The 26,413-nt window shown below is 35.5% G+C and overlaps 1 protein-coding gene across 1 annotated transcript in view; it reads left to right on the top strand.

Moving 5' to 3' along the window:
* Wif1 (WNT inhibitory factor 1) overlaps window positions 1-26,413 on the top strand; it is a 79,511-nt gene that overhangs the window by 44,499 nt on the left and 8,599 nt on the right. Inside the window, exons 3-7 of the mRNA XM_003476109.5 lie at window positions 7,239-7,347; window positions 16,032-16,172; window positions 17,074-17,169; window positions 18,146-18,241; window positions 25,093-25,188. Of these exons, the coding sequence (XP_003476157.1) occupies window positions 7,239-7,347; window positions 16,032-16,172; window positions 17,074-17,169; window positions 18,146-18,241; window positions 25,093-25,188 (538 nt within the window). The remainder of the gene's footprint in view (window positions 1-7,238; window positions 7,348-16,031; window positions 16,173-17,073; window positions 17,170-18,145; window positions 18,242-25,092; window positions 25,189-26,413) is intronic.

Raw genomic sequence — 26,413 nt, 5'->3', positions numbered from 1 at the left:
TTATCTCAGAGTTTCTCAGTGATAATGCAGTTGGATTCTATAATTTATAGAAAATGACTGGATGCCAAGTAGGAAATATGAAGCAAAAACATTGGACAATGTTATGTTTGAGAACTGGACCTTGTTTACATTATCTGCACACATTCTGTCTGGCAGCCTGAGTGCCAAGGTTTTGTCCCAGAACAAGCATAAAACGGTTACAAACTACACACAGATTGGCTGGATATCAAATGTCAATGTTCTTTTGATTGCTGTTTTTCTCAGAAATATTTTGTGTTTTCCATGTGCACTGCAAAGGCTGCCCACACAGCACAGGAAGAATGAATCTTTTAACTCATAAAAATAAGTTAGCAATGGCCCCAAACAGAGAAGCCATTGCTTGTCAGTAGCATCGGAAGGTCACAGTACCTCACCTCTATAGTATGTTCTGAAATGCACTGCGTATGGACTTGCAGATGTGTCTCCATGGGTCATTCATTTCTTCAGCAAATATTTTTCAAATACCTTGCTTGTATTCCCCTTCTAGGTACCTTCCCAAAAGGTAAAGACATCATGAATACCCATGTTTATAGCAGAACAATTCATAATAGCTAAATTTCAGAAAAACCAATTTGCACATTAACAGAAGGATAAAGAATATGTGGATTAAAGGATAAAGAAAATGTGGTATTTATACACCATGGAGTACTATTCGACCACACACACACACACACACACACACACACACACACAAAGGATAAACTTGTCATTGTAGGTAAAAGGATGCATCTGAAGTCCATAAAATTAAATGGACCAATCTGGCACACAAGCTTAAATATCACATGGTTTCTCTTATAGGAGAAATACAAAATATAAGTAAAGAGCAAGATAAAATATAGATAATAGGAAGTAGGGAGATCTTTTTCAAATTGGAAGGAAATCAAGAGTTGGAGGCAAGAGGGAGAAAAAAGGGGAAAAGGAATGAAAAAAGAGTTTAGATCTGTTATGTACATGCTCCCCACAATGAATGTAATCGTTATATAACATAAACATATACTAATAAAACAATAAAAACTGGCTGGGTGTGATGCTGCCTACCTGTAATCCCACCACTCAGGAGGCTGAGGCAGAAGGATAGCTGTGAGTTTGAGGCCAACCTAGTCTGCATAGTGAGACCTTCTCAAAAAAGCCAAAAATAAAATAAATTTTAAAAAATAAAATGAGAAAAAAATAATACTTGTGCATAATACTGCATAAATCTCCAGTTATAGGCAGGAAAAAATATATGATCCCATTCTTAGCCATAAAGAATTCAAAAGTTAGATGACAATATATTCTGTTCACATATAAACAATGGGTAATAATGCACAGAGCTCTATGTTCCAGAGCCAAGCCGGTTTAAGTCCAGTGAAGATTAGTAGGAGTGCAAGCACTGGAATATAGGCCTAGCTCTGGTATCACAGATGACCAATTGAGCTCCAAAGATGACACCTCTTTGGGAGCCTTAAGAGAGAAATGAAACTTAGAGCCTGACTCTGATAATATCTATCAAGCTGAAACCTTTATCTAGGAGATGAAAAGAGATAGGAAAGGATTATAATTAGGGCAAAATGATGTTTTAATTAAATTTATTGGTTTATATTTATGGCAAGTATTTTAAAAACAAAGTCTGGAAAGATATTTTAAAGAATTTTACAATAACATCAGTATGAAGAAGTAAAGATTGGTTTAGATTGGAGCAGTGGGAATGAAAGGTAGGTACAGAAACAAAAGATATCATAAAAGGAGAAAGGATAAGGTTTTGGTATGTGGCTGTGATAAGGTGCAAGCAAGAAACACTGAAGTTTAGTACCTCTGTTATAAGAAAAGTGGAAATACTGTTGACATATATAAAGAAATCAGCTGACCTTGGCAGATAATGAATTAGACTTCATAAAATAAACAGAGTATGAAGAGTCAGCACTTTGGACTAAGAGTGTAAATAGTTTATATTGAGCATTGTATTAGGCAGCTTCACATTGCTACAATGAAATACCTGAGGCAATTAACTTATAAGACAGAAAGGTTTTTCTTTCTTCTTCTTTTTTTTTTAAGCTAACAGTTAGATTGGGTCTCTGTAGAGGGCAGCACAACATGGCAGGAGAATGTGTCAGGTTTACTGCTCAGATGCTGAGCCAGGAAACAGACACAGTGAGGCAGAAAGAGACATTAGGATACCACTATCGCCTCTGAGACTCTAAGGACTTCCTACAGGGCCCAAACTCCCTCAGGCTCTGTCACTCACAATAGCACCACCCTGCCTTGCCCCACGCCTTCAGTACATGACCTTTTTGGGGCACTCGTTACACCATAGCAAGCAGCATCGTCTCAAAGGCTAATCTGTAAGACTGTGAGAGTTTTACAATCGAATGTAAAGGGAGAAGCACCAACGACTGAGAAGTCCATGGAGGTCAGGAGAATGAAATCACTGGATTACAGGTGTGACTGTATCTCACTGATGACTACATTTCAGTGATTTGCTGTGATTCTGAGCTGAAAGAAGGAGAGTTAATGAGGAAATACAGAAACCACAAGTAGAATGAAAATTAGCAGAATTCCATGCAATCAAAATTTAACAAGTTTTGAGTTTGAAGGATGAAATTGCGTGGTGAGAATGCTGAGGCAGAACGTGGGTGCTGTCAGTGTTGGGCCTAGACATTCAGGTGGCAGGCTATTTTAAGCACTGGGAAAGTTTATTCATTTTGTTGGGGCTTTAACGTTGCACTAGTTTCTTATCTTGTTTATTTTAGATTTCTTCTTGCCCTTCACATACAGTGTAAGAGCTGTTTTATATCCCTTTGCTAATTTTCACAGCCAGTGCCCTGAATCTACTTGTATGATAGAATGTTGTGAGAATTAAATGAACAGTGATTGGGGTATAATACACACTAAACAAAGAGCACTTAAATTTTCAAATCTTCTGCCTTTCGTGTGTTTTGTATCTACAAATGCCTGAAATTTTCTTTGGAACAAAGGTGATGCATTTACTGTTTTAGTGTTCTCCTATGAAAGCTTGGGTAAATATCATGACATATGAAGTTGAGAGGTTTGAGAGCCACAGTTTTATGAAAGACTGATTCTTAGCTCAGAGTTTCCTGCAATTATTGGGCTTATTCGATTAAGTATACACTATAAGTGCAGGACTTCAAAGGTTGAAAAGAAATACTGGATTCCCTCCATTCTTCCATTCCTTCTGATGGTTCATGCAATTCTCTTCCTTTCTTTCTCTGTGTCTACACCCAAAAGAATGCCAGAGCAAAATCCTTGTGACTTGTCCCATTTTGCTGTTCACATGATATCTTCATCTATTCTGGAAGGAACAACCCTAATTTCAGCCAAGTCAATTGGAAGCAAGATAAATGACCTCTAGCATTCTTTTCTTGATAAAATTTGGGTGTCTTTTATACTTCTCAGTGAAAAGAAAATTTACTGCATGGCAATCCAGGCCAACAACATTTTTCAGCAACTTAATTTAGAAGTGAATTATTCTCCTGAATGGACCCATACTTTCCTTGAATACAAAGCAGTCTTTTCATGCAGTTCCCAAATAATCACCCTACTTGCATTTACCTGGGTTTCCGCTAATGTCACTTAATAAAACAAAATGTACTTTTTCCTAATAGAGGCTTCAGACTCTCCAATATTACATCTCTATTATGGTTCATGCTCTGAGTTCCTTTTATCTAAGTAATAAATCTGCAATTTGTGAAACTTGTTCCCAAACTTTAAAGCTACTTCTCTGTTCTCTTTGGCATAGAATTTAAGTTTTATTTGCTTCCAATAAAATTTTCCAGTGTAGAGAATAAGGTCTAGGAATAGGGTCTAGTTATTATTTTATAAATAAAAATGGAAAGTTCTGTCTAGAAATTAGAATATTGCATAAATCTGTCATTCATTTCATCAGTCACTTTTATGACTTTTAAACTTAAGCCCTGAAGTTAAATGAAGGCTACATTTACTCTGTATGTTATGGTAATGATAATACATTTGTAGAAATATTTGTGTCATATTGGTCATTTTTGGTAGATCTCTTTGCAATGACAAGTGAAACTTGGAAAGAAATGAATGTCGAGTTCAGACAAACGATTGCTCAATTTAAAGTGACTTTCAAGGTAGAATCTTTTAAAAGCAACAAAAATAGTACAAGAACAAAACCTCTCTTACCAAATATACCAAGAATAAAGAAAATCACATATTTCAGAGATTCAGGCTCCACCATCACCTCCTTAAGAAGGATAAACAAAATAGGTCTGTTCCAAAAACTGCCTTTTGATGGTGAGATCCAAGAAGGAAAGTGTTCTGACCAGTTCTTGATTAGAACAGTCTCAAATACAGTCTCAAAATTACAGTAGATAAAGAGTGATGTGTACTGTTTCTCAAAGAAAGGAAAACTAAAATCTATAGTGTGAAATTTGCTACTGATAAAATCAAAGTATCATGTGTCCAGAGGAGTCATTAAACCTAGGGCCAGGGATTTAGCTCAGTGGCTCAAGCGCTTGCCTAGTAAGTGCAAGGTCTTGAGTTTGAACCTTGGTACCAAAAAAGAAAGAAAAAGAAATCCATTAAACCTAAGAGCAGCTTGTTTAAGAATCAATCAGCTGATTATATACTTTCTGATACTGAATCTAACATACTGCTTGCCTTCCTAGACTACTTCATATAACCATACAGAGATCTGAAGCTTTCTTGAAGTTATGTTTCTGGGCTCTCAATGAAATTCTTTCAGTTCCATAGTTTTTGAACATTATTAAAACTTTCTAAAAGAGACATTCACAAGCTACTTTAATACTGGTTGTTGTTTTTCACTTTCAAGAAGGCATACAAGAAATTTAAATAAAATTGTTGCATTAGCATGATTAGAAGTGCAAGGAAAACATCTCTTCTACAGTCAGAACTGTGCAAATAGAGTCAAAGATTGTCATTAGCCACACAGAACTAAAAGCAGGGCATGTGATTAATGTCTGGTTTGAGTAAATGTATTAGTTTCATTATAAACGTCATAGAATTGCATACAGAAAAGTTGAAATTCTATACAGCTACAATCATTGTTTTGCTATTTTACTTTTTCTTAATAAAATTATTTATGAAACTAAAAATCAAATTTATTATTAATTTTATCTTAACTTTTGCAAATGTCATTTTAAAATGTATCACCTATAGAAAGATTTATTTTAATTTACTTTACTTTTATTTTTTTGAGACAGGGTCTCACTTTGTAATTCAGGCTGGCCTTGAACTTGCTTAGGTAGCCCAGGCTGGCTTAGAACTCACATTAATCCTCTTGCCTCAGCCTCCTATGTGCTGGGATTACAGGCTACCATGTCTGATTCAGAAAGATTTATTTTATGATTTTTAAACTTAAGCCCTGAAGTCATATTTATGGAGTAACAAATGGTAACTTACTGTATGGTATTGAAGTTTTTGTGTTCTGCTTTTTCAATTCTTCACTATTATTATATGAATTGTTAATAAAATGTTTAGAATAAATTTGGCACATAGTAGGTATTTCACTGGTGTTTGTTAGGTTATTGTTGCTTGTTGTTATTATTATACTTTATAAGTAATCAAATGTAATTAATTAAAATGGCATCCAGCACTAAGTGCTTTCATAGTCCCAACTAAAATATTTTTAGAATAAAACATTTAATAATAGATATCTAATAAAGTGTAGAAGGAAATGTAGCCAGTAGATGTCATTTGAAACACATGGATTCATGAAAACCAGTCTACTTCTAATACACCTATTAGCTTCCTACAGAGACAGAAATACTATTCATTCTCTTTTTCAAAGGAATTCACTCCAAATTGAATTACCTTTCCTGACAGCATTCCTTTCATCAGGCATCTTTCAGATCTCTGCCTGCTCTTCAGTATGGTAGAATCATCTGTCTTATGTTCCTTTATTCTCAGAGAACTTTTACTGGCTGAATTTAAAAAATCAGTTCATGAGACTCTGTTATTCACCTAGGGAATGATTCGCAGTGGTCTTTTCAAACCATTGCCATATCTCAGGAGGGGGCACCGTGAGGACTGGGGTCAATAAACATGATCTTTTTGTCTTAGTGAGACCAGGAAATGTGTTTCCACTCATGCGAAGTGTAGGCAACATCCCTGTAGCTGAGATTCTACCTTTGCATTGTTGTCTTCCTATGATGTCCTTAATGCCTAATACTTTTGATGCTGTGATATAAAGCAAAGTTGCTTAAATGTCTACCATTTCCCATGTTGGAAAATAAATTTTGTTCTTCTTTTTTGGAAAAGTTCTGTTCTTTTTAGCTTCCTTCTAGCTTATCCTTATGTAATTAATTTTTTGAACCTACCTAAAATCTGGGTATCTCTATAGGTAACTATACAGACCCACTTAACTCGCCCAGCTCTCATACTAGCATTTGTGTCCTTATGTCTTTTATTACTAAGCAAGAACATATTATTCCTAGAACAAACACTCAGTAAAAAGGTTGAAAGTCAGTTAAGCATCAAAACTCTGTAGTGAGACTATACATCACTACTTTCCATATTCATGACCATTTGAGTAACAAAAATCTTTTTTAATCTAGCTACTTACTGGGAAAATAAAAATATTTACATTATAAAGTTTAAGATTTGTCATACTATGGTGGTGCTTTTTTGCATTTTAGCCTTTTCTCTCTACAATTAAATTGAGACCTTAAATATAACACTTTCAAAGGGAATGAGACTGAATAAATAAATGTTGACAGCAAGATCATTAAATTTTATCCTTTAATGTTTTCTTTTGCCAACAGATTGCTATTTTCATCATCCCTTATTAATTACAGCTCTAAAAATTCTGGCCAAAAGACTCTTCTTCGATTTGAAAAGAATTAAAAAATGATCCAAGAAACTGAAATGGATTTTCTAAAGGGTAGTCAATAATTGTTTTGACATCATTTATTTCTCTAAGAGCATTTTTTCATAATCCTTTCAACGATAGTTAAATAATATTAAGTTAAAAGATCACCACTTGTGGATATTATGGATAAATGTTTTTAATGTTATAAATGAATAATTTCTCTCCAAAGGAGGGCATAATTCTATAGCTATAAAACATAGAGAGTTAAATCTTTGTGATATCTTACATGTCAGGGGCTGAAGAGTTCCTGTAGGGAAAATCATCACTTTTCTATCCAAAGATGTGTTGAAAAGTGCCTGCTCAGTCCTTGTGGTTTCCATGGTGCTAATGTCAATGCCTTTTGTTGTAGGCAGAATACTTCTATGAATTCCTGACCTTGCGCTCCTTGGATAAAGGCATTATGGCAGATCCAACCGTCAATGTCCCTCTGCTGGGAACAGTGCCTCACAAGGCATCAGGTGGGTGACCTTTGCCTTGGAGAAAAGTTTACACTTAAAATGTAACGGTGAGGAATAAAATATTTAGAACCAAATGTCATCCATCAGAGCAATTATGGAGTGTTTGTCTAAAGAGGTCTCTTCGGTTTAGTGGAACTCAGTTGTGTTATCCTTCAGGCAAAGAATTAAGATGCAAGTGAAGAAATGATAGTTTTTATAATTTTCTAAAAACTCACAATAGCCCCACCCATATCCACTTCATAAATGATTTCAGATTACAAAAGAAGAAAGAACCAAAGATAAAAATGTTTGGTCAGGTATATCCAGCCAATAATTGTGAATTCATATAGTGCGCTTAACTGTGGAAACAGAAGTAAACGATTAGTGGGCAAAGCCCTGGATTCAATCTGTAGTACTGCGAAAACAACAGAAATAAAAACAAAGCTAAAATAATTGGGAGCAAGTGGGACAAATCTAGAAAAAACTCACCCAAACTAGGATAGTGTTAGTAGGAATTTGAGGGAAAGAAGAGACATAAAAATGTGGGAGAAAAGGATCCAACCTTTCGGACCTAAGCATCTTTTTCTGCTAAGAAAATAATAGTGATACTTATTTTCAGCTTTCCTTTTCCATTCATGTTATCTAATTTGAGTACAGTACTTTGAGACCAAAAATACAGCACATTTTACAAATTAAAAAATGAAGACTTATGAGGTTTAACTGACTTTTCTAGTCAAATGTTAGTAATAAGCAGTATTAGAGTTCAGGATTTCTAATTTTTGAAAGTTACAGAGATCCTTGTATGAACATGCTCATATATTTGCTTCTGGTCTTCTTTAATATATATTTCTACATCATTATAGCAATGTTAAATGTACGGCTTTGCATCATAGTTTTTTTCTTTTTAACATTTTACCATAAGCATTTGTTTGTATCATTCATAGGTTTTTCCAAAAATTATTTTTAAATGGCTTTGTGGAGCACTAACATGCCTATTGTAATGAACATATTTTATGGATGTACCATAATTTGTTTATACATTCACTTATTATTTGCTCATGAGATTGTTTTTAGCGTTTGCATGCTACCGTTATCACAATAAAAATCCTCTTAAGACTGATAGGTGGCAGATTCCACATGGGCAGAGGCCCTGCTTGGCAAAGGGTAGGTACTCAGAATAATTGTTAGATTAATGTGTATATAAAATTTTGGTGCTTATCTCATTTTTTAAATTAGAGGTAGAATTATTGCTTAAGAGATTATGAATGATTAACTTTTTAAAAGTCTCTTAAACAGATTGCCAAAATATCATTGTTATTTTTCCATAAAATTTGTACTCACTTGTACCCTGGCTTGCCGTGTGAGACAGTGTCTGGCTTATTGCAATCTCATGTAAATAGGTTATTAATCATACAACTACTTTGCTGATTTAAAAAGTAAAAAGTGATTTTTAGTGTTCTTTTAATTTGATTTTTTTCAACTTTATTATTTTTAGAAACTTCTTGAATATATAAGACAATGTAAAATATCTGTTTACCATGCTTATTTTTACATTAGAATAATAGTGTTTTTATTGGCTTGCAAACTTTGCTATATGTAAAGTACTACACTTAAAAAATTCCTTTGTATTTTATCTTATGTTTTGGAGGTGGGATAAAATTCTATGTTGTCAAGCCTGTCTTTTGCTTTGCAATTTCCTCCTGTTCCTTTTATGTGTAGAAATTAATTACTATTCCAGAGAAACAGTTAACTGATAACTTACATATGCTTTTAGTATTCTGTAAAAATTTATTTTGGCAATAGTATAAAGCAGGGCTGTTAACCAAGTTATTTTTCTGGGTCATCAGCTTTTCCAGTGTAAAAGATTATGTGAATCCATGGTTTATTTCACTGTAGGTTCTTCTACATGTAGTTGTTTACAGCTTAATGTTTGTTCTAATATTATAATAGTGATAGGTTTTAGTGTTTTAAAATAATTAATAGCAAAACCATCTGTTTTAAAAATTTTAATCTTACTTTTCTACAGAAACATTGGAATAATTCTGTCAGATGTGAAATGAAAATCCATTTAGGAGCTAATTTAAATCTATAAAAGATTTTCAGGTTGCAGTAATTTGCCACTTACAGTGAATGTACATTGCTGTATTTCAGACTTGCAAAACTAAATGAGCAGTTTCCTATCATTAGTGGCATCATGAGAGTAGACAGGAGGAGTATAATCTTGGTTCTCTTTCATCATCACAGTGCTGTCGTAACTAGTAGCCCTCCCAAGGGCATTTGCTACCTATCTAGAGGGACAAAATCTGAGTTAAAGAAACAAAGGTCTGAGTTTTGAATATTCATTTGCTTAATATTTGTAACCCCAAGCACACGAACATCTTATCCAGATACATGATTATCCTGGTATCAGTCAGACGATGACTGAGTTTTACCATATCAGTGAGATAAGACTTTCCAATTCCCAAGTTCCTGGAATAATGGCCAGTACTCCTGCCATGTTACATGGTATTCCTTGATAGCCAAATAATTTTGTATACATTTTAATCATATTTTTGCATATATTTGTTTTAGAAGTATTCAGAAAAATATAGGACTCTTGGTTTCTAATTTATATTTTATATTAAAATATTGTATACATTTTAATCATATTTTTGCATATATTTGTTTTAGAAGTATTCAGAAAAATACAGGACTCTTGGTTTCTAATTTATATTTTTAAAATTTTCTTTGGTCTTTTTCTGATTATTAAAGAAATAGAAGTTAACTGCATCCTATTAAAATGTATTAACTAAGCTAATTACACAGTTAAAACTGTTAGGTTTCCATTTAGTATGCATCTTTGGAGTACTAATTTAATACTTATATCCTGCAACACCCCAGCTTTATTCAACTTTTTGCCTAGGTAAAAAAATCTTATTGAAGTTCTACCTCTCAGGATAGTAGCACATAAAGTATTAAGCATGATGTGAGAATATCCTAATGGATCATGTTTGTATAAAACATCAACTTTTAATAATGTAGAATTTTAAAAAATAATAGAGTTTAGAGTAAAATGTGGATGGCACTTGGAGCAAATTGAGATAAAAAGGACAAGTTTTTAACTGTGATGTGGTAATATGCCTACACACATGCACGCATGTACTGTTTTGAAAACAGATGTTGAATTTGTTTGCAAAAATGCAGGTGCAAGAAGTTTATGGGAATTTTAGGGCATTGCAAAGCAGTTGTTCATTAGCCTCATTAGCTTAGTCACAACAGTAGGAGAAGTGAAGTTACCTTGAATTATTAAAAAGTAACCAAATCAGTGTGTCTTTGCTTTTAAGCATCCAGGTAGCATTCATTATTCTTCTGGGCTATTTTATACCCCCAAGCTGCTAAGCTGTTCTTTTATCTCACAGACTTCTATATGCCTGAACGGTAAATGAAAAAAGAACACTCTTGATCTTTAACAATTACGAAGTGCCTGCCTTCTGGCATCTGAAAAGAACAAAAACAGGAAATACAAACTGCAGGGTGGTTCAGTAAAATTACTGAGTTGTATAACAAAAAACAGTTTCCATAAAGCCAAGGGTTGGCCTCTTTGAACACTCTGTCTCTTTCAGAGCATGAAACCCCCAGCACAGAGGTGTTTCTCAACTAAGGCTTTCAGGAATTCAATGTCTAGAAATTTTTAAATAGGTGATAATGTTAGTGGCCCCATGTCCAGCAGAATATGAAAGTCAGAGTAGATAATCAGTGTTTGCTGAGAGAATGAATGACTGTCGTGGAAGCTTGAAACACTGACGAACATTTGAGTTGCATAATTTCTAACCATCCAATGGTGTATAATCCTGTGTGTTGAGGTTGAGCCCTTTCTTTCTAATCTCTGCCTTTGCTGCAAGGCAGTGGTTCAAATAATGGAGGCTGGGGCAACGAGAGCTCCATGCCAGTCTTGGAGTAGAAGAGGTATTCATTGAAGTAGAGTAAGTTGACCTTACTTCTACATGAGAATTATTTTATGTGCAAACAGCTGCACATTGTGTGTGCTTGAATGCTGTGTGAGTTAAGTTGCATCTGCTTTAGTTTTCCTATATTGTTTTAACTCATTTCAGTTTAGAATATTCAACCTAACCTGCATTGAAATTTACTAGTGGCCTAGCTTGGTTTAGCTTTAGTAAAAGTGGCCCTCTACTCATGTGCTTTTGCACAATGTGAATTTGCATTGTATTATTCCTTAGTGGTAAATCATCTATGTTTATTCTGCCTTTGATGTCTTTTTTCCTTTGTGTATCTTTCCAGATACATACTGTTAATATTTATTCTATCTACCATTGTTTATTGTGAATTTAGTTTCTATGTATGTGCACATGTGTATACATTCAAGACTGTATCTGAGAATGTAAAGGCATGTCAGTGTGTCTCCATGAAATCTATCATGTCTCTCAGTGCCTAGTTTCTGGCAAATAATATGGTAGATGCTGAGATTATTTTAAAAAACAGAAATAAGATATGGTCATTTTGCCTATACAATCTCATCCTTAGAGCATGATGAAATCAGAGTACTACAATGAAGTAATATGTAGAGATGCCTGTAGGATGTACGGGTGAAATGATTTAGGCAGAAGGAGTTCAGACAGGACGCAGAGAGTGAGTGCTATTTAATTTTGGCCTTGAAGGTAGAGAGAGACGACACAGGACAGAAAAGAGGAGGAAGTAAATTTCAGGCAGCGGGGTCCACAGTCAAGGCACAGTTAGGAAACTGAGAAACACAGATTGGGCAGGCATAATGTTCATAAAAGGCAGTAAATGGAGTCAAGACTAACTAATGGCAGGTTTTGTTTTGCTTTAAAGAAGAATTTTTTTTAAATCTTTTTAAAAGACATTTAGATTTTTATTACCTAACCATCTTACAAATAAGATTTATGTGAGCAAAAGTACAAGAGTAAAGAGTTTCTATTTTATGTTTTAAAAGTGAAAGATGGGCAGTTTTAATTACTGTGATTGTACAGTTCATTGCTTTCTGCATTGAAACTCAAGCTAGATATGTCCTAACTTTTGAACTTCATTGCATTGTTCTTTTCAAATTATTATGTATTACTGTTGAGATCATAACTATGCTTATATGCTCCTATTATAAAAGAGATACATAAACATAGGTGGAACTTTTCTTCATGGATGGACATGATTTTTAATGTGTTGGTTTGTAATTATTTTAGGTAAGTAAGCAAAGTTCTTGTTTATTTTGTTGTGTGTGTGTGTGTTACTGGGGATTGAAGGCAAGGCCTTCACATGGAGCTACTGAGTCCTCAGTCCTTCCTTCATTTTTATTTTGAGACAGGATTTTGCTAAGTTTCCCAATTGCCCAGGGTGGTATCAAACTTGTTATCCTGCCTCAGCTTCTCAGAGTGCATCTCCAGCTTCTCAGGTGTTCATCACCATGTCTGGCTCAAGGAAAGCAAAATTTTAAACCTGGAATGTGCTAGAACTTTAAAAAATGAAAAAATAGAGCTGTGGCACATGCATGTAATCCCAGTGCTCTGGGAGACTGAGACAGGAGAATGGTGAATCTGAGCCTAACCTGGACAATTTAGTGATTTAGCGAGAACCTGTCTCAAAAATAAAGAGTCAAGGATGTAGCTCAGTGTGAAAGCCCTGGATTCAATCACCAGTAGCATAAAAAAATATAAAGAAAGATAACTTATATTGTTAAAAAATGGATGGAGTTTTAGACTATTAAATTAATTCTTAGTCATATCATCTCTATTGATTTATTAAGAAGAAGGAACGTCATCTTCAATTATCTTCCCAAATTGCTTGCAACTGTTTTACTCTTTTGCAGTTGGCAAAACTTGTTGTAATCATAGTACTTCAACATGCAAATGTTTTTCAAATGTAAAACATTTTTGTCTTTCTTTCTTTTTTCTTTTTTTTTTAATTTTATTTAAGGAGAAAAAAAAAGCAGAGAAAGGGTACAAGTTATACAGATTTACAGAAAAAAATAAACAGTAGGAAATCACTAGTTAATGGATTACATATTGTCATCTTAGAAATAATTGTTCAAGTCACAAAATTAAAGCTTGTAAAGTGGACATTCCAACAATGATACTGCAAACAGTTCTGTTCAATGATCCAATAAAACTCAGTGATATCATTTTCTATCTTATACACTTAAATATACATGCAGTTACATCATTTAGAGCACTTTCTTTTCCTCTCTTTTGTACAATGACTATTACACATTTTGGATTTCATTGCTCCCACGGTTCTTATTACTTTTTTGGAAGAGAGTAAAACCAAATGTGACATAACAGAACGGAGTCGGTCAAATCAAAAGGGTGGACATAATAGATAATGTAAAAACATAATGCAAGGTGATCAACAATGGTTACCATAATGCCTCCCGCTATTTCTAATAGAATTGCCTATATCATCAGTATAATAAAATTGAACAAAACAGTAAAGAACAAAACCGACAAAACCAAAACATTGGAGACATTGTAGGTCTTCAAAAGTAGATAAAAGTCAACGAGAATGGGCGTCATAATGAATCTCACTATCTTCACAGCTGTTGCCTAAACTTTCGAACCTGGTACTATCCAGCAAAACAGAATAGGGGAACATCAGTCAAAAACAAGATGGTGAGAGTAATACAGGGCTTTAAATCAAGATAATGGAAAGTCAAAGTGGGTTACTATAATATATCCTGCTATTTTTATTTATTTTTCCCTTAATTAAAAGGATAAAAATAAAAAAGTAAATAATGGAGTGGAGATTGAAATAAAAGAGGGCATAACAGCAAAACAGCACAGATCAAAACATAACCATTTAAGCAGAATAGTGTTTCACCACAAGATAATCCTGACATAAAAGTAGTTACCATATTGTCTCTTTCCTTGAAATCCTTGAGTACAACTTCGTATACTGTAGCATTAAATATATCAAAACGATGTAAAACCATTTAAGAGAATGACAGCATTACAGGGTATTTAGAATCGACTAACAGAAAATGAACATTAGTTTCTGTATAATCTCCTTGTCTTTAAAAGTTTTTGCTTATACTATCGTACATAATAAAATCCAATAAGATACAACCTGTTTAGACCAATGGAGACAGAAGAACAAGAGACTTGATGAGACTTCAAAACAAGATGATACTAAATCAGTATTACCTATTAAGACGTCATTTTCTCCAAAATAGCTGTTCCTATCATCCAGTCTTCTCTGCCTCATTTCTGTTGAGCTCTTTTTCTGTCATTAGCTGTCAGTTTGTCTTCTTCATTTTGTTCTCTGCTCCATTCGTTGTGGCCTCCCCGCCACTATTTCTGGATTCTTTGTATTTTTCTTTTTTTTACAATATCCTGCAGTATTCTCTGTAGAGTTGAATTGGTGGTTGCAAATTCCCCTAGTTCCTCTTTATCCGGGAAGCACCTTGTTTTTCCATCAATTTCAAGGGACAGTTGTGCAGGATATCTCAATCTTGGCTGGAGCTTATTATCTTTCAAAGCTTGAATTATTTCCCCCCACGCTCTTCGTGATTTGATGGTTTGTGCAGAGAAATCTGCTGTAATTCTGATGGGTTCAACAATGGATGTCTAGTTGGAGTTGTAAAATTTTTCCAAGACAATATTTTGTTACTTTCAAATAGAGTAAAATGGAGTATTTCTCAGAGGACTTTCTAAATGTATTATGAAATATTGATTTTTTTTGCTCTTTTGGGATAATGAAGGTGTCCACAAAATTCTTTCTCCTCACTAATAAATTTGGGGTTGGTTTTGCAACCTTAAATTCCAGAGTTTTTTATTACAGGATAATACAAACCAGGCTATCAAAAACATTGTTTATATAAGGCAGATTAATAAAAAAAATGTCCATTCTCTGTGCCTAGCATTGTGCACAAGTTCTGTAGAGAATACCCAGATGATCAAAATATAGTGTCTGCTCCAGTGGAGATACAAGTCACCCATGTGTGGATATTTTTGCTTTGTTCTTTGTCTTTCTTCCCAAGATTTCTGTAAAACTGTGATCAGTTAGATAAACTGTTCGCCCCTACTTTCTCTTGTTTCCAGAGTCTTAGTCCAGAGGCTTCACTGAGGGAGGAGAGGACCAAACAGACCAGGTTCTGGTATCTGCTGCCTCACAGGTCCGAGAGACATGAGTGGAGATGAAGCAGGAGAGGAACTGACTGGTTCAGTGTAGCTGCACTGGGAAGTGGGTACTAGCACCAGAATCCCTGACGTGAGCCCCAGAATTATACAGGGATGAAATGAAAGTGTGTGTGTGTGTGTGTGTGTGGTGCACAGTCAAGCAATCATGGTCAGACTGTGGTGTGTGGTTTATTATTATATCAGATCTGATATTGCAGGGGATCTGATACCCAGCATGATGTGACTGCTTCCCAACTCATTCCCTGGAATCTTACAAATATCTTAGTTACTTTTGGTATCTTTAGTTTTGAAGGAAGAGGAGGGGGTGATTAGGTAAATTTAGGACTAATAAATCTTATATTAGGTTTTTATACAGACCTTTTTAAATGAGTAACATGCAGAATTGAGTAGGAGTCTAAGCAAAAGTGTGAGGAAGCAAATGAGACAAATACAAAATAAAGAAAAATACCAACTTTTAACATGATTTTAGTTGCCCATCAATCATCTGAAGCTCCAAGTGAAGAATCAGTGCTTTTTAGCAAAAGTAGCTTCTCAGTCCCTGTTACTCTCTTTTTCTTTTAGTTGTTCAAGTTGGTTTCCCATGTCTTGGAAAACAAGATGGGGTGGCAGCATTTGAGGTGAATATTATTGTAATGAATTCTGAAGGCAACACCATCCTGCAGACACCCCAAAATGCTATTTTCTTCAAAACATGTCAACAAGGTAAGCATTGATAGTGACTCAAGAGGTCAGTAAGGCTTCTAGGCATGATCTAGGCAAAAAAAAATTTTAGCTTTTGATAATTGTACTAATAGGAAGAGGAACAATAACCCTAGGATACAGTTAAAACACTAAAATTGACTTTCCGTGGCATTGACACTATATACAATTTTAGAAACTCTTATCACCCCTTCAAAGCACCTATTCTCTCCCTTTCTTACACAGCATTTTGGAATCCTCTGAGATATCTCATCTATGCTCATGAATTTCCCTTCTTGTTTTAGTTGCTTCATTGCAAATGCCAGTCATTATCAGCACTTTGCACTTGTCAAAGGCTATGCTACTGTAATCCTGTCAAAAGCTTGGTGCTGGTCACACCCAGAGAGGACAGGATGCCACTGCCACACTAGTGTTCTCTGCCAGGTCAAGGCCCTACTCGGTACCTTACTATCATACCCAGCTGCCCAATGAGCATGAAGGCTGCTTTCCCATCCCCATGCAAGCTTTTCCAGCACAGAATAGAAGCTCTGGCACCTGAGTGCTCTCAAGATGCAACAAAACATCACCTCACTCTCCAAAGGTAAAAGCTGAAGACAATACCATTCATTCTTCTATAGTATGAATTTAAGGTAGTTCAATAGAATGATAGGGAGGGATGAAAGCAAAATAAAATTTGCTATATCTTCTCCCATGAGCCCCTATTATTTGGACTAAGATTGCAAGACACAGAAGTCTTAAGTGAAGGTTATGGAAATCTAAGCAGTGTCAAGGGAATGAGGTAAGAGTATATGAGTACACAAGCAATTAAAAGAATTGGATTATTAGAATAAAAATGACCACTGACATCTCTCACTCAATATGGTCTTAAGGGCCTGCAGATAAACTTTGTTTTTCTTTGGTGTAGCTGAGTGTCCAGGAGGCTGCCGAAACGGAGGCTTCTGCAACGAAAGAAGAGTCTGTGAGTGTCCAGATGGATTCTATGGGCCTCACTGTGAGAAAGGTAAGAAGAGGAGGGAGAGCCAGTGCTCCCTGTTTGCTTCCTAATGAACATGATGTCACCCAGGAGCTCTAATGGGTCTTTAACACACCTCCTGAAATTATTTTCCTGGTCACGTTATAAAGACTAGTGAAACTTTAAAAAGCCATAGAAGAGCTATTGGTAACTATTTTTTCTAGGAGTGGTTTTCTCTTATATCCAGGATGTGGTGAAAAGGGCAGAGAGCTTTGACACAGTGCTAACACGCTTTGTGGTCACCACACATGTACACACATATACTATTTATTATGTACACTATAATTTGGCATAATCTCTTGGAAGTTTTCACATTTTATTTCCTCCATTGAAGATGATTTTTTAAAGATAGTCACCAGTGATTTGAAATTATTCCAGGTAAAAGTAGCTTGATTCACAAGCAAGTCCATACTTGAATTTTGAAGTTATTAGCAGAGTAAAAAGATGAAAAATGTGTATTGTAAATACATCCACTTTATGGAAATTATTATCAAGAAAATTATATGAAAAAAGAGATAAGAAAGAAAATGAGTACTATTAGTTATAAGATACATAAATACCAAAAACTTATTTGACAAAAGAAAGCAAACTATTATTCATGCTTGTAAAATAAGAATTTTTCTTATTTGCATTTGCCTTGGAAGTGTAAGATCAAGGAAATAGGGCAGAGCAAAAATATTTATAGTTTTAAAAAGACCACATCTTAGACAAGATGATTTTGGAAAATTTTTAATTAGGCATTCAAAGTGGAACAAATTCAAAATGCTTTTCTAAGAAATCAACTGAGGAGTTGAAAAATAGCTTGATTAATACCACAGAAACAATTTTTTAATATAGCAGGTTTATCAAGAGTGAGCATTTTAGAGTCAATTACAAAACTTGACATTGGTGTATTATTGACATTTCAAAATGACCTTGGTCCAAAATTCCGCGTGGTCTTAATCAGGGTTGTCTCTCCTTTAAGCCCTTTGCACACCACGATGTATGAATGGTGGACTTTGTGTTACTCCTGGTTTCTGCATTTGCCCGCCTGGATTCTATGGAGTCAATTGTGATAAAGGTAACAGTTTCTTTTTATGAACACACTTCTTTTAAAATGTTTGGTTAAAGTAAGTATAGAGTAGTTCACAAGTCATACTTTGTAAGAAGTGACTGCAACCATAACTCAACCCCGATATAAGATTGCAATTCAGACTTTTTTTTTTAAAAGAAGAAAACCTAAAGGAAAGAACTCAGCGTGAGTCAGAATAATGATTTATGATTGTCTGCTATTGTATGATATTTAGAGTAATTTCATAGAATTGCTTATTTTACTTTTTTTTTAATTTAAGGAGAAAAAGAAAAAAACAGAAAAAGGGTACAAGTTATACAGAATTTCAGAAAAAATAAACAATAGGGAATCACTAATTAATACATTACATATTATTATCTTAGAAATAGTTGTTCAAGTTACAAAATTAAAGCATACAAAGTGGACTTTCAAACAATGAGACTGGAAACAGTTCTGTTCAATGATCCAACAAAATTCAGTAATATGGTTATCTATCTTATACACTTACTATGCAGTTTTATTCTTTAGAGCACTTTCTTTTCCTTTCTTTTGTATAATGACAATTACACATTTTGGGTTTTATTACTCCCACAGTTCTTAGTACTTTTTTTGAAGAGAGTAAAACCAAATGTGACATAACAGAGTCAGTCAAATCAAAAGGATGGACATAATAGATAATGTAAAAACAAAATACTAGGTGATCAACAATGGTTACCGTACTGCCTCTTGCTATTTTAAAAAGAATTGCCTATATCATCAGTTATAATAAAATTGAATAAAACAGTAAAGAATAAAACCAACACATTGGAGACATCACAGGACTTTAAAAGAAGATAATAGTCAACCGGAATGGGCGTCATAATGAATCTTACTGTCTTTACAGTTGTTGCCTATACTTTCGAACTTGATACTATCAAGCAAAGCAGAATAGAGGAAAATCAGTCAAAGAAAGATGGTGAGGGCTATACAGGGTTTCAAATCAAGTTAATAGGGGTTACTAGTGGGTTACTATAATGTATCCTCCTATTTTTTTTATTTTTCCCTTAACTAAAAAGATAAAAATAAAAAAGTAAATAATTTTTAAAAAAAGGAGACTGAGATAAAAGAGGGCAAAACAACAAAACACTGCAGGTCAAAGCATAATCATTTAAGGAAAATAGTGTTTCACCACAAGATATCCTGACATAAAAGTAGTTACCATAGTGTCTCTTTCCTTGAAATCTTTTGAGTATAACTTCGTATACTGTAGCACCAAACATATCAAGACAATGTGAAACCATTCAAAGGAATGACAGTATTACAGGATATTTAGAACCAACTATCAGAGAATGAACAGTGGTTTCTGTATAATCTCCTTGTCTATAAAAGTTTTTGCTTATATTATCACATATAAAAAATACAATAAGATACAACCTATTGAGACTGATGGAGACAGAAGAATAAAAGCTTGATGGGACTTCAAAGCAAGATGATACTAAATCAGCACTAGCTATTATGATGTCTTGTTTTCTCCAAAATAGCTGTTCCTACCATCTAATCTTTTCTGCCTCATTTCTGTTGAGCTCTTTTTCTGTCATTTGTTGTCAGTTTGTCTTCTTCATTTCACTTTCTGCTCCATTCATTGTGGCCTCTCTGCCACTGTTTCTGAAGTTTTGGTATTTTCCTTTTTTAGAATATCTTACAGTATTCTCTGTAGAGTTGAATTGGTGGTTGCAAATTCCCCTAGTTCCTCTTTATCCTGGAAGCACCTTGTTTTTCCATCAATTTCCAGGGACAGTTGTGCAGCATATATCAATCTTGGCTGGAGGTTGTTATCTTTCAAAGCTTGAATTATTTCCTCCCATACTCTCTGTGATTTGATGGTTTGTGTCGAGAAGTCTGCTGTAATTCTGATGGGTGTTCCCTTGTAAGTGATCTGTTTCTTGTCTCTGATGGCTTTTACTATTCTGTTCTTATATTGGATTTCTGGAATTTTGATTATTATATGCCTGGGTGTAGCTCTGTTTGGGTTGTAGGTGGCTGGGGTCCTGTATGCCTCGTACATCTGAGTATCTTTACCTTTTGCTAAATTAGGAAAATTCTCTTGGATTATTTCTGTGAGTAGCTTTTGTAGTCCATTTGTTTGTGTCCCTACTTCTTCTTTTATGTTCTTAATTCTTAAGTTATAGATCCTCTTATCATCTTCTACCCTTTGTATTATTGCTGTTTGTTTTCTTATTTTTAAGAAGTTTTTCATTTCATGCTCCCATATTACAAATCTGTCCTCCAGTTCAGATAATCTATCCTTAGTTTCTTTCAAGCTGTTATGCCAGCTTTCAATGGAGTTTTTAGTTTACTGGTAATTTCTTTGAACCTGCTTCATGTATTCTATGTTTTCTGTATTTTCTCCATCAAATAATTCTCCCCTTTTTTTCTGTTCTTTCATTCCACCATCTGTTTTTTCTTGGGCGGTGCTTAGCATTTCTCTAACTATTCTACTTACATCTTGCTTTATTTCATTAAATGCTTCATTTTTAAACTCATCTATGAGGCTCTGGAGATATCGCTTTATGTCTGTTGGTGCCATGTCTGATATTGCATGTTTTCTGTCTCCCTTTGTGTTTCTCTTTCATGGATCAGTGTTCTCAGGACTGGGGACTGAGGAACCTTTCTTGTTGCTTCCTCTTCCCATACTTTTTGTTCCTTCCATACAAGCGAATGGAGGAGGCCCAATTTTTTTCTCTTTGTCGGTTACAGTTTGTTTGAATTGTGCCAGCTAGGTGTTCCGCCCACTGCAGTGTACTAGGGAGACACAGACCTGGGCAGCCTCTGCTGGGCCTGCCCCTCCAGATCAACCTACCAAAGGCTTCACCGCTAGGGTGCACCTCCAGGCGCTGGGACCTGGTTTGGGCTAGCCTACTGGGTCTTTGTCAGCGGCGTCATGCAGGCCAGGCACTCCCCACCAATCCCGCTTGGGGGGGGGCGGTATGCGACCAATGTCACTGCAGTGCCCTGTTCCGGCAAGTCTGCCCAATAGCAGTATGTCCTTTGCTGGAGCCTCCTACTCTATGAAAGGGTCCCTGTTCCACTCACTCACCGCAAGTCGATGTAGGGCTCCCTGCTAGTCCAGCTCTCAACTCCGTTCGCAGATTCCCGCTCTCAGAGCTTTTGCATGTCTCTCTCCCTGCCCTGCAGATTTGGACACAGCAGCAGCAGCAGGAAATTCTAATTGTGGCTTCCAGTGGCGCGGGTTCTAGCTTCAGCGCTGAGATTTTATCTGTTCCTGTTATAGCACCAGAATTGGATTTCCAGTTGGTTTCTCTTAGCTTAGTTCATTCCTGGGTTAGAAGGGTGTATCTCCCCTTCCTTAGGACTCCTCTTAACACACCATTCCTGGATTTCAAGCGGGTATCTCAGAGAGCCTCCGTAGCTGCTGCTATCTATCCGCCATGTTCTTCTGGAAGTCATTTATTTTACTTTTAAGAATCTTTTCAGATATGAAAAGTACTACACATTTCATTTCCAGAGAATTGGAATGAGGTTTATTGTTTGAGTAACTTGACCCAAATTCACTCTTTCTGTATCATGTTGCACCCCCCCCCCAATCCTGTGTCCTCAACAAGTGATTCTGGACTTTGGCAGATAATTAGCTCTGTCTTTGGATCATGTTTTTCACCTCCTGTAAATTAGGAATTAATCCACTGATCTGTCTGTTTGCTACTCCTAGGCTACCGAGACCGTCATATCCAAAAGCCTTTCTACCTTTTAAAAAAATAGTCTGTTAAAACTATAGCATTGGATTAAAAATTTTAAAATATGCATTCATAGAGCTTAACAGTCCTAATGACACAGGCAATAATTAACAGTGAATAAAAATATTTATTGTGAATCTTCTATCTAAAGTTAGCATGTGGCATCTCTGCTATTTCAAAATTGGGTATTTCTTAAAGCAAAATTTAACTCACATTATGTTAAATCTATAAGACAAAAAAGAAACTCCCTGAGAAATTTGGATGAATAACTCATATGTTTATAGACTTAAATAAAGTGTAAGTACTGTTTATGTAGCTGTGGTCATTGTTGGTGTGGTTTGCACAATAGAATATCATTGCAATGTTTTTCTAATGCTATGGTGTCACCAATTTCATGGTCATCAATGAATGAATATATTTATCTATGTTCTAGCATTTTTACATATTATAATATTTTATCATTCAGATGAAAGATTTACCTACTTATTAGACTCTAGGAACTTTTGTTTAATTCTTTTGGAAAGTGTGTTGAGATTCTACTTGATCTCATTAGAGATTTGAAAACATTAAAAAATACTTTTTAGTACCTCAACAAAAAACATGCTTTTATTATCCCTGAGGGAGAATTGAACTTCTGAAATATGGTTTAATTACAAGCACAGAGCTAGATCTTAGCACAATATGCTGCAACAAATATTAAAGAAAGATCTTTATTGTTCCTGGATACAACAGCATTGAACTTTGGGAAATGAGCAGTTAAGCATTAGCCAATATACCGTCAAATCCAGTTCAAGTTACTTAGTGTCTCTGGCTCATTGCACAATAGAAATTCTTTTAGTATTTTTTGCGTTGCTATAATAAAATACCTGAGGGTGAGGACTTTATAAGAAAGGGTTAATTAAACTCATATATCTGGAGATTCAAGAGCATGATACCAGCACTTTGTTTGTTCTAGTGAGGGCCTTCACAACTTTGGGTGTGGCAACATGGTAGGAGTGCCCAGAAGAGGGAAAAATTGCATGGCAAGACAAGAAGCAGAAAGAAACAAGGGCTAAGCATGCTCATTTTATAAAAACTTGCTCTCATGAGAAGTAGCTGAGGTCCCATAGAACTACATTAATCCTTTCTGAGGTCAGTAGTTCCATTCTAATGGCATGCTTTCCAGTAAGTCCTATTTAAAACTTTCATCATTTCTGCATACTGCTACATTGAGGATTAAGCTTGGACCACAAGGCTATTGGGAATGTACTCACACCATATCCAAACCAATACAAGAAATGTGGAGAAGTTTGGTCAGGATGCTAAACTGTGATACAAGTACTAAATATTTGACCAAACTATACAATCAGATTTATCAAATTCTATTATTTTGGTTAGACTACCAGGCTCATTGTATTTTGCTTATTAATAAGGGGCCGTGCCCACAGCGATACTGGTCAAGTGGACACTAATCCCTGTATTTCCTATCTCCTCTTATCCTCAGGAGAAATAGAACAAGGAAGGAAACAGGACATACAAAACATGTGTCCAGCCTGAGCGGTACCAGCAGAAAGTAGCAAAGAGGAAGCTCAAAGAGCTGGGTCTCCTGAAACCCACCTAGATCCTGTACCACAATGCTACTGTTCCTTTCTATCTATATTAAGACACTTTGTTTTGCCAAAATGAGTATAGCTTTGCCTTAAGCTGTGAGACACTTGTGATTTTAAATACTCAGTTTATCATTTAAGAGGCATAATATTCGTGGAACATTTTGGTTAGACTTCTTTTCCAAAGAGAGAGAGAGAGAGAGAGAGAGAGAGAGAGAGAGAGAGAGAGAGAGAGAGAACATAACTTTTGGCTTTCCTTTCGGATTTTCCTATTGGAAGCTTACTTTAGCTTTTGTTCATCTGAAGGCAGCTTTGGCACATTTTATATGGGACAAGAACAAACAGATAAAGTAAAATTACTAAAAATCCAAGCTCCACGTTTAATCCTTTTTACAGAATGAACCAATTTGTCTACTTTTAAATGCTTCATCTCTCTGTTTCCATTTCTCTATTGTCCCTCTCTTTAAGGTGCCAGCAAGCCATGAAATTCCAGAAACTGACACAGAGAGAGGGTTTAGAACAGCAGCGGTGGCAAATCTGTGGCATGTGTGTTATCTGTTTATCTTTTAAGACAAAAGATATTAACATATGAGTCACTTTTTCTAAACTAAAACCTCAGTATTCAGGTTTAATTGTAGTGTTGGCACTTTGGGATAAATAGATGGCTTTCGGGTTGCAGTTTGGGCACTCATCTCTAAAATGTTCACCACCACCGACTGGCGGAATCACAGTGTGACTACTGGTACATAGACAGTGTAGTTAATTGGACTCCCACTATAGTAAAACCTCATTCCTACAGCTCAGGTTCTGCCAAATCCGACCTGTGGGGTCTCAAGAGGGTTCATGTCTGTTTTGTTTTGTTGATTTCTGAATCCAGCCACTCCTTTCCCCAAATATAAACATACATATTTAAAAATCCTACTAGGTAAAATAAATCTTTGTTCATATGATTCTGAAAGACAACTGCTTCCTCTTTTGTTGAATTCTGATATTTATTTTCCTATTATCTATTTTGAAGAAAGTTTTCTTCTTTTTTTTTTTTGGATATATGTACTTTTTTTCAGTACTAGAGATCAAACCCAAGATCTCAAACATTCTAGGCAAGTGCTCTATCATTGAGCTATACCCTATCCCAAATTTTCTCCTTTTTATTCTTCATTTCTAATCTGATATTTTAAAAAAGCATTTCTTTGGATTTATAGTATTCTTCTCAAGGGACATAGAATTTATTTAAAAGAACTTTTTAAAAACACACAGTGCCTTTTTTAAACTAAGATATTAAACTCCTAGAAGTAGGAGAGGCAATATACAGTGACATCCTAGTGTGTCCTACTGTATTCTGAAATTAAGTAATTGTAATTTTATTTTGAACCAGTTATTTTCAATAACTGAATCAATTGGTTACAATTTTTATATTTGTAAAGTGGCTTTATTAAGTAAAGGGCAAGTACGAGAACCTAAGAAGTATCATTCATTTTAAGTGAAGTTTTAAGTTAGGTTTAACCTACTGTCTAATGCAACACCCTGTTCTTCATTTTAACAGCAAACTGCTCAACCACTTGCTTTAATGGAGGGACCTGTTTCTATCCGGGAAAATGCATTTGCCCCCCAGGGCTAGAAGGAGAACAGTGTGAAATAAGTGAGTATTATAATGTCTTTTCTTCTTTGGAACCACAAAAACGTCATCTAACTTCTTTATTTTCCCAGTGAGGAATCTGAAGCCCAGAAAGAGTGAAGAGCTTAAATAAAGTCTACACACTTACACGTGTGGGCCAGAGCTTCAAGACAAATGAGATTCGTTCACTGCCCACAGCCACAGAAGGGTGTGCCCTACCTCTCACTGCCAGATATCCTGGAACAGAGTGAGCCTAATAACCCACCTAAAAGGATAGACCCAAGAAAATGGAGATGAAAGGTGCCCAGCAATAAAAATAAGCACAAACTAACATCAATCAGTGAAACTCACAGATACCCTAAGTGAAAGGAGCCAGATGCAAAAATAGGCTGCCTGATTCCATACTTTTGAAGTACAAGAATAGTCAAAACTAATAGATCACAATGGAAATGCAAGTCAGAGTTGGGGCCCCAAGGGAACTTCATGGAGTGCTGAAAGTGTTCTATGTCTTGATTGGTGATGTGCCACAAGGGAGTTTGTTTACGTAAAAAAAGTAGTTGAGCTGTAAACTTAAGTGCACCTTCACTATACGTTTCTCAGACAGTCATTCAGGGAAGCAGTGTGACCAAACTGTTTGTTCTAACTCTGCCACCTACCAACAAGTCACTTAATCTCCCTGTCAAACTCAGAAACGAAACAATCTGTCCTATTACACTGCTTTATGATCCAGAAGACAGCAGCAAAACACATGCCCAGGAAGGAGTTAAAGGAAAAGGAGTTTGTCCCTGAAGGGTCCATGGCTCTGCCTTTTTGCGATGTACTGACAGAACCTGGCCAGCATTCCCACGGCCGCCATCTTGGATCTCTAGAGCAGCACTGTGTTTGGTACAGCTGTAGTGCTTCAGGTTTCAGTAGCTGCAGAATTGCATAAGACCAAGTCCTTATTTTAATTTTCAACCTCTAATTTATTTGTGGGCTTTTATACTTTAATGAATACTAGTAGATGAAATAACCATTTTTTCCCAGAGTTCAAATGAAATACTGCTGAAATTTCCATACAGCATGTAATTAATTGCCAGGATGTGGTTTGTGTTCTTATTAATTACCCCTCCTGATAAAGATATCTCTGAACTGACTCCCTTCAATTTTCTCTTCACCTTTACCCCTAGATATTGCACTTTTAGTTGGTTTGTGTTTACAAGTCTTTGGCCCTGGGCTCATTTCACGTATGGATGCCTCTTCATGCCTG

This window comes from Cavia porcellus, unplaced genomic scaffold (assembly GCF_034190915.1).
Source record: "Cavia porcellus strain 051 isolate PalLab524CR breed Dunkin Hartley unplaced genomic scaffold, mCavPor4.1 scaffold_8, whole genome shotgun sequence".
In the NCBI taxonomy this organism is placed as follows: Eukaryota; Metazoa; Chordata; class Mammalia; order Rodentia; family Caviidae; genus Cavia; species Cavia porcellus.
This window is presented reverse-complemented; position numbering and strand designations above follow the sequence as displayed.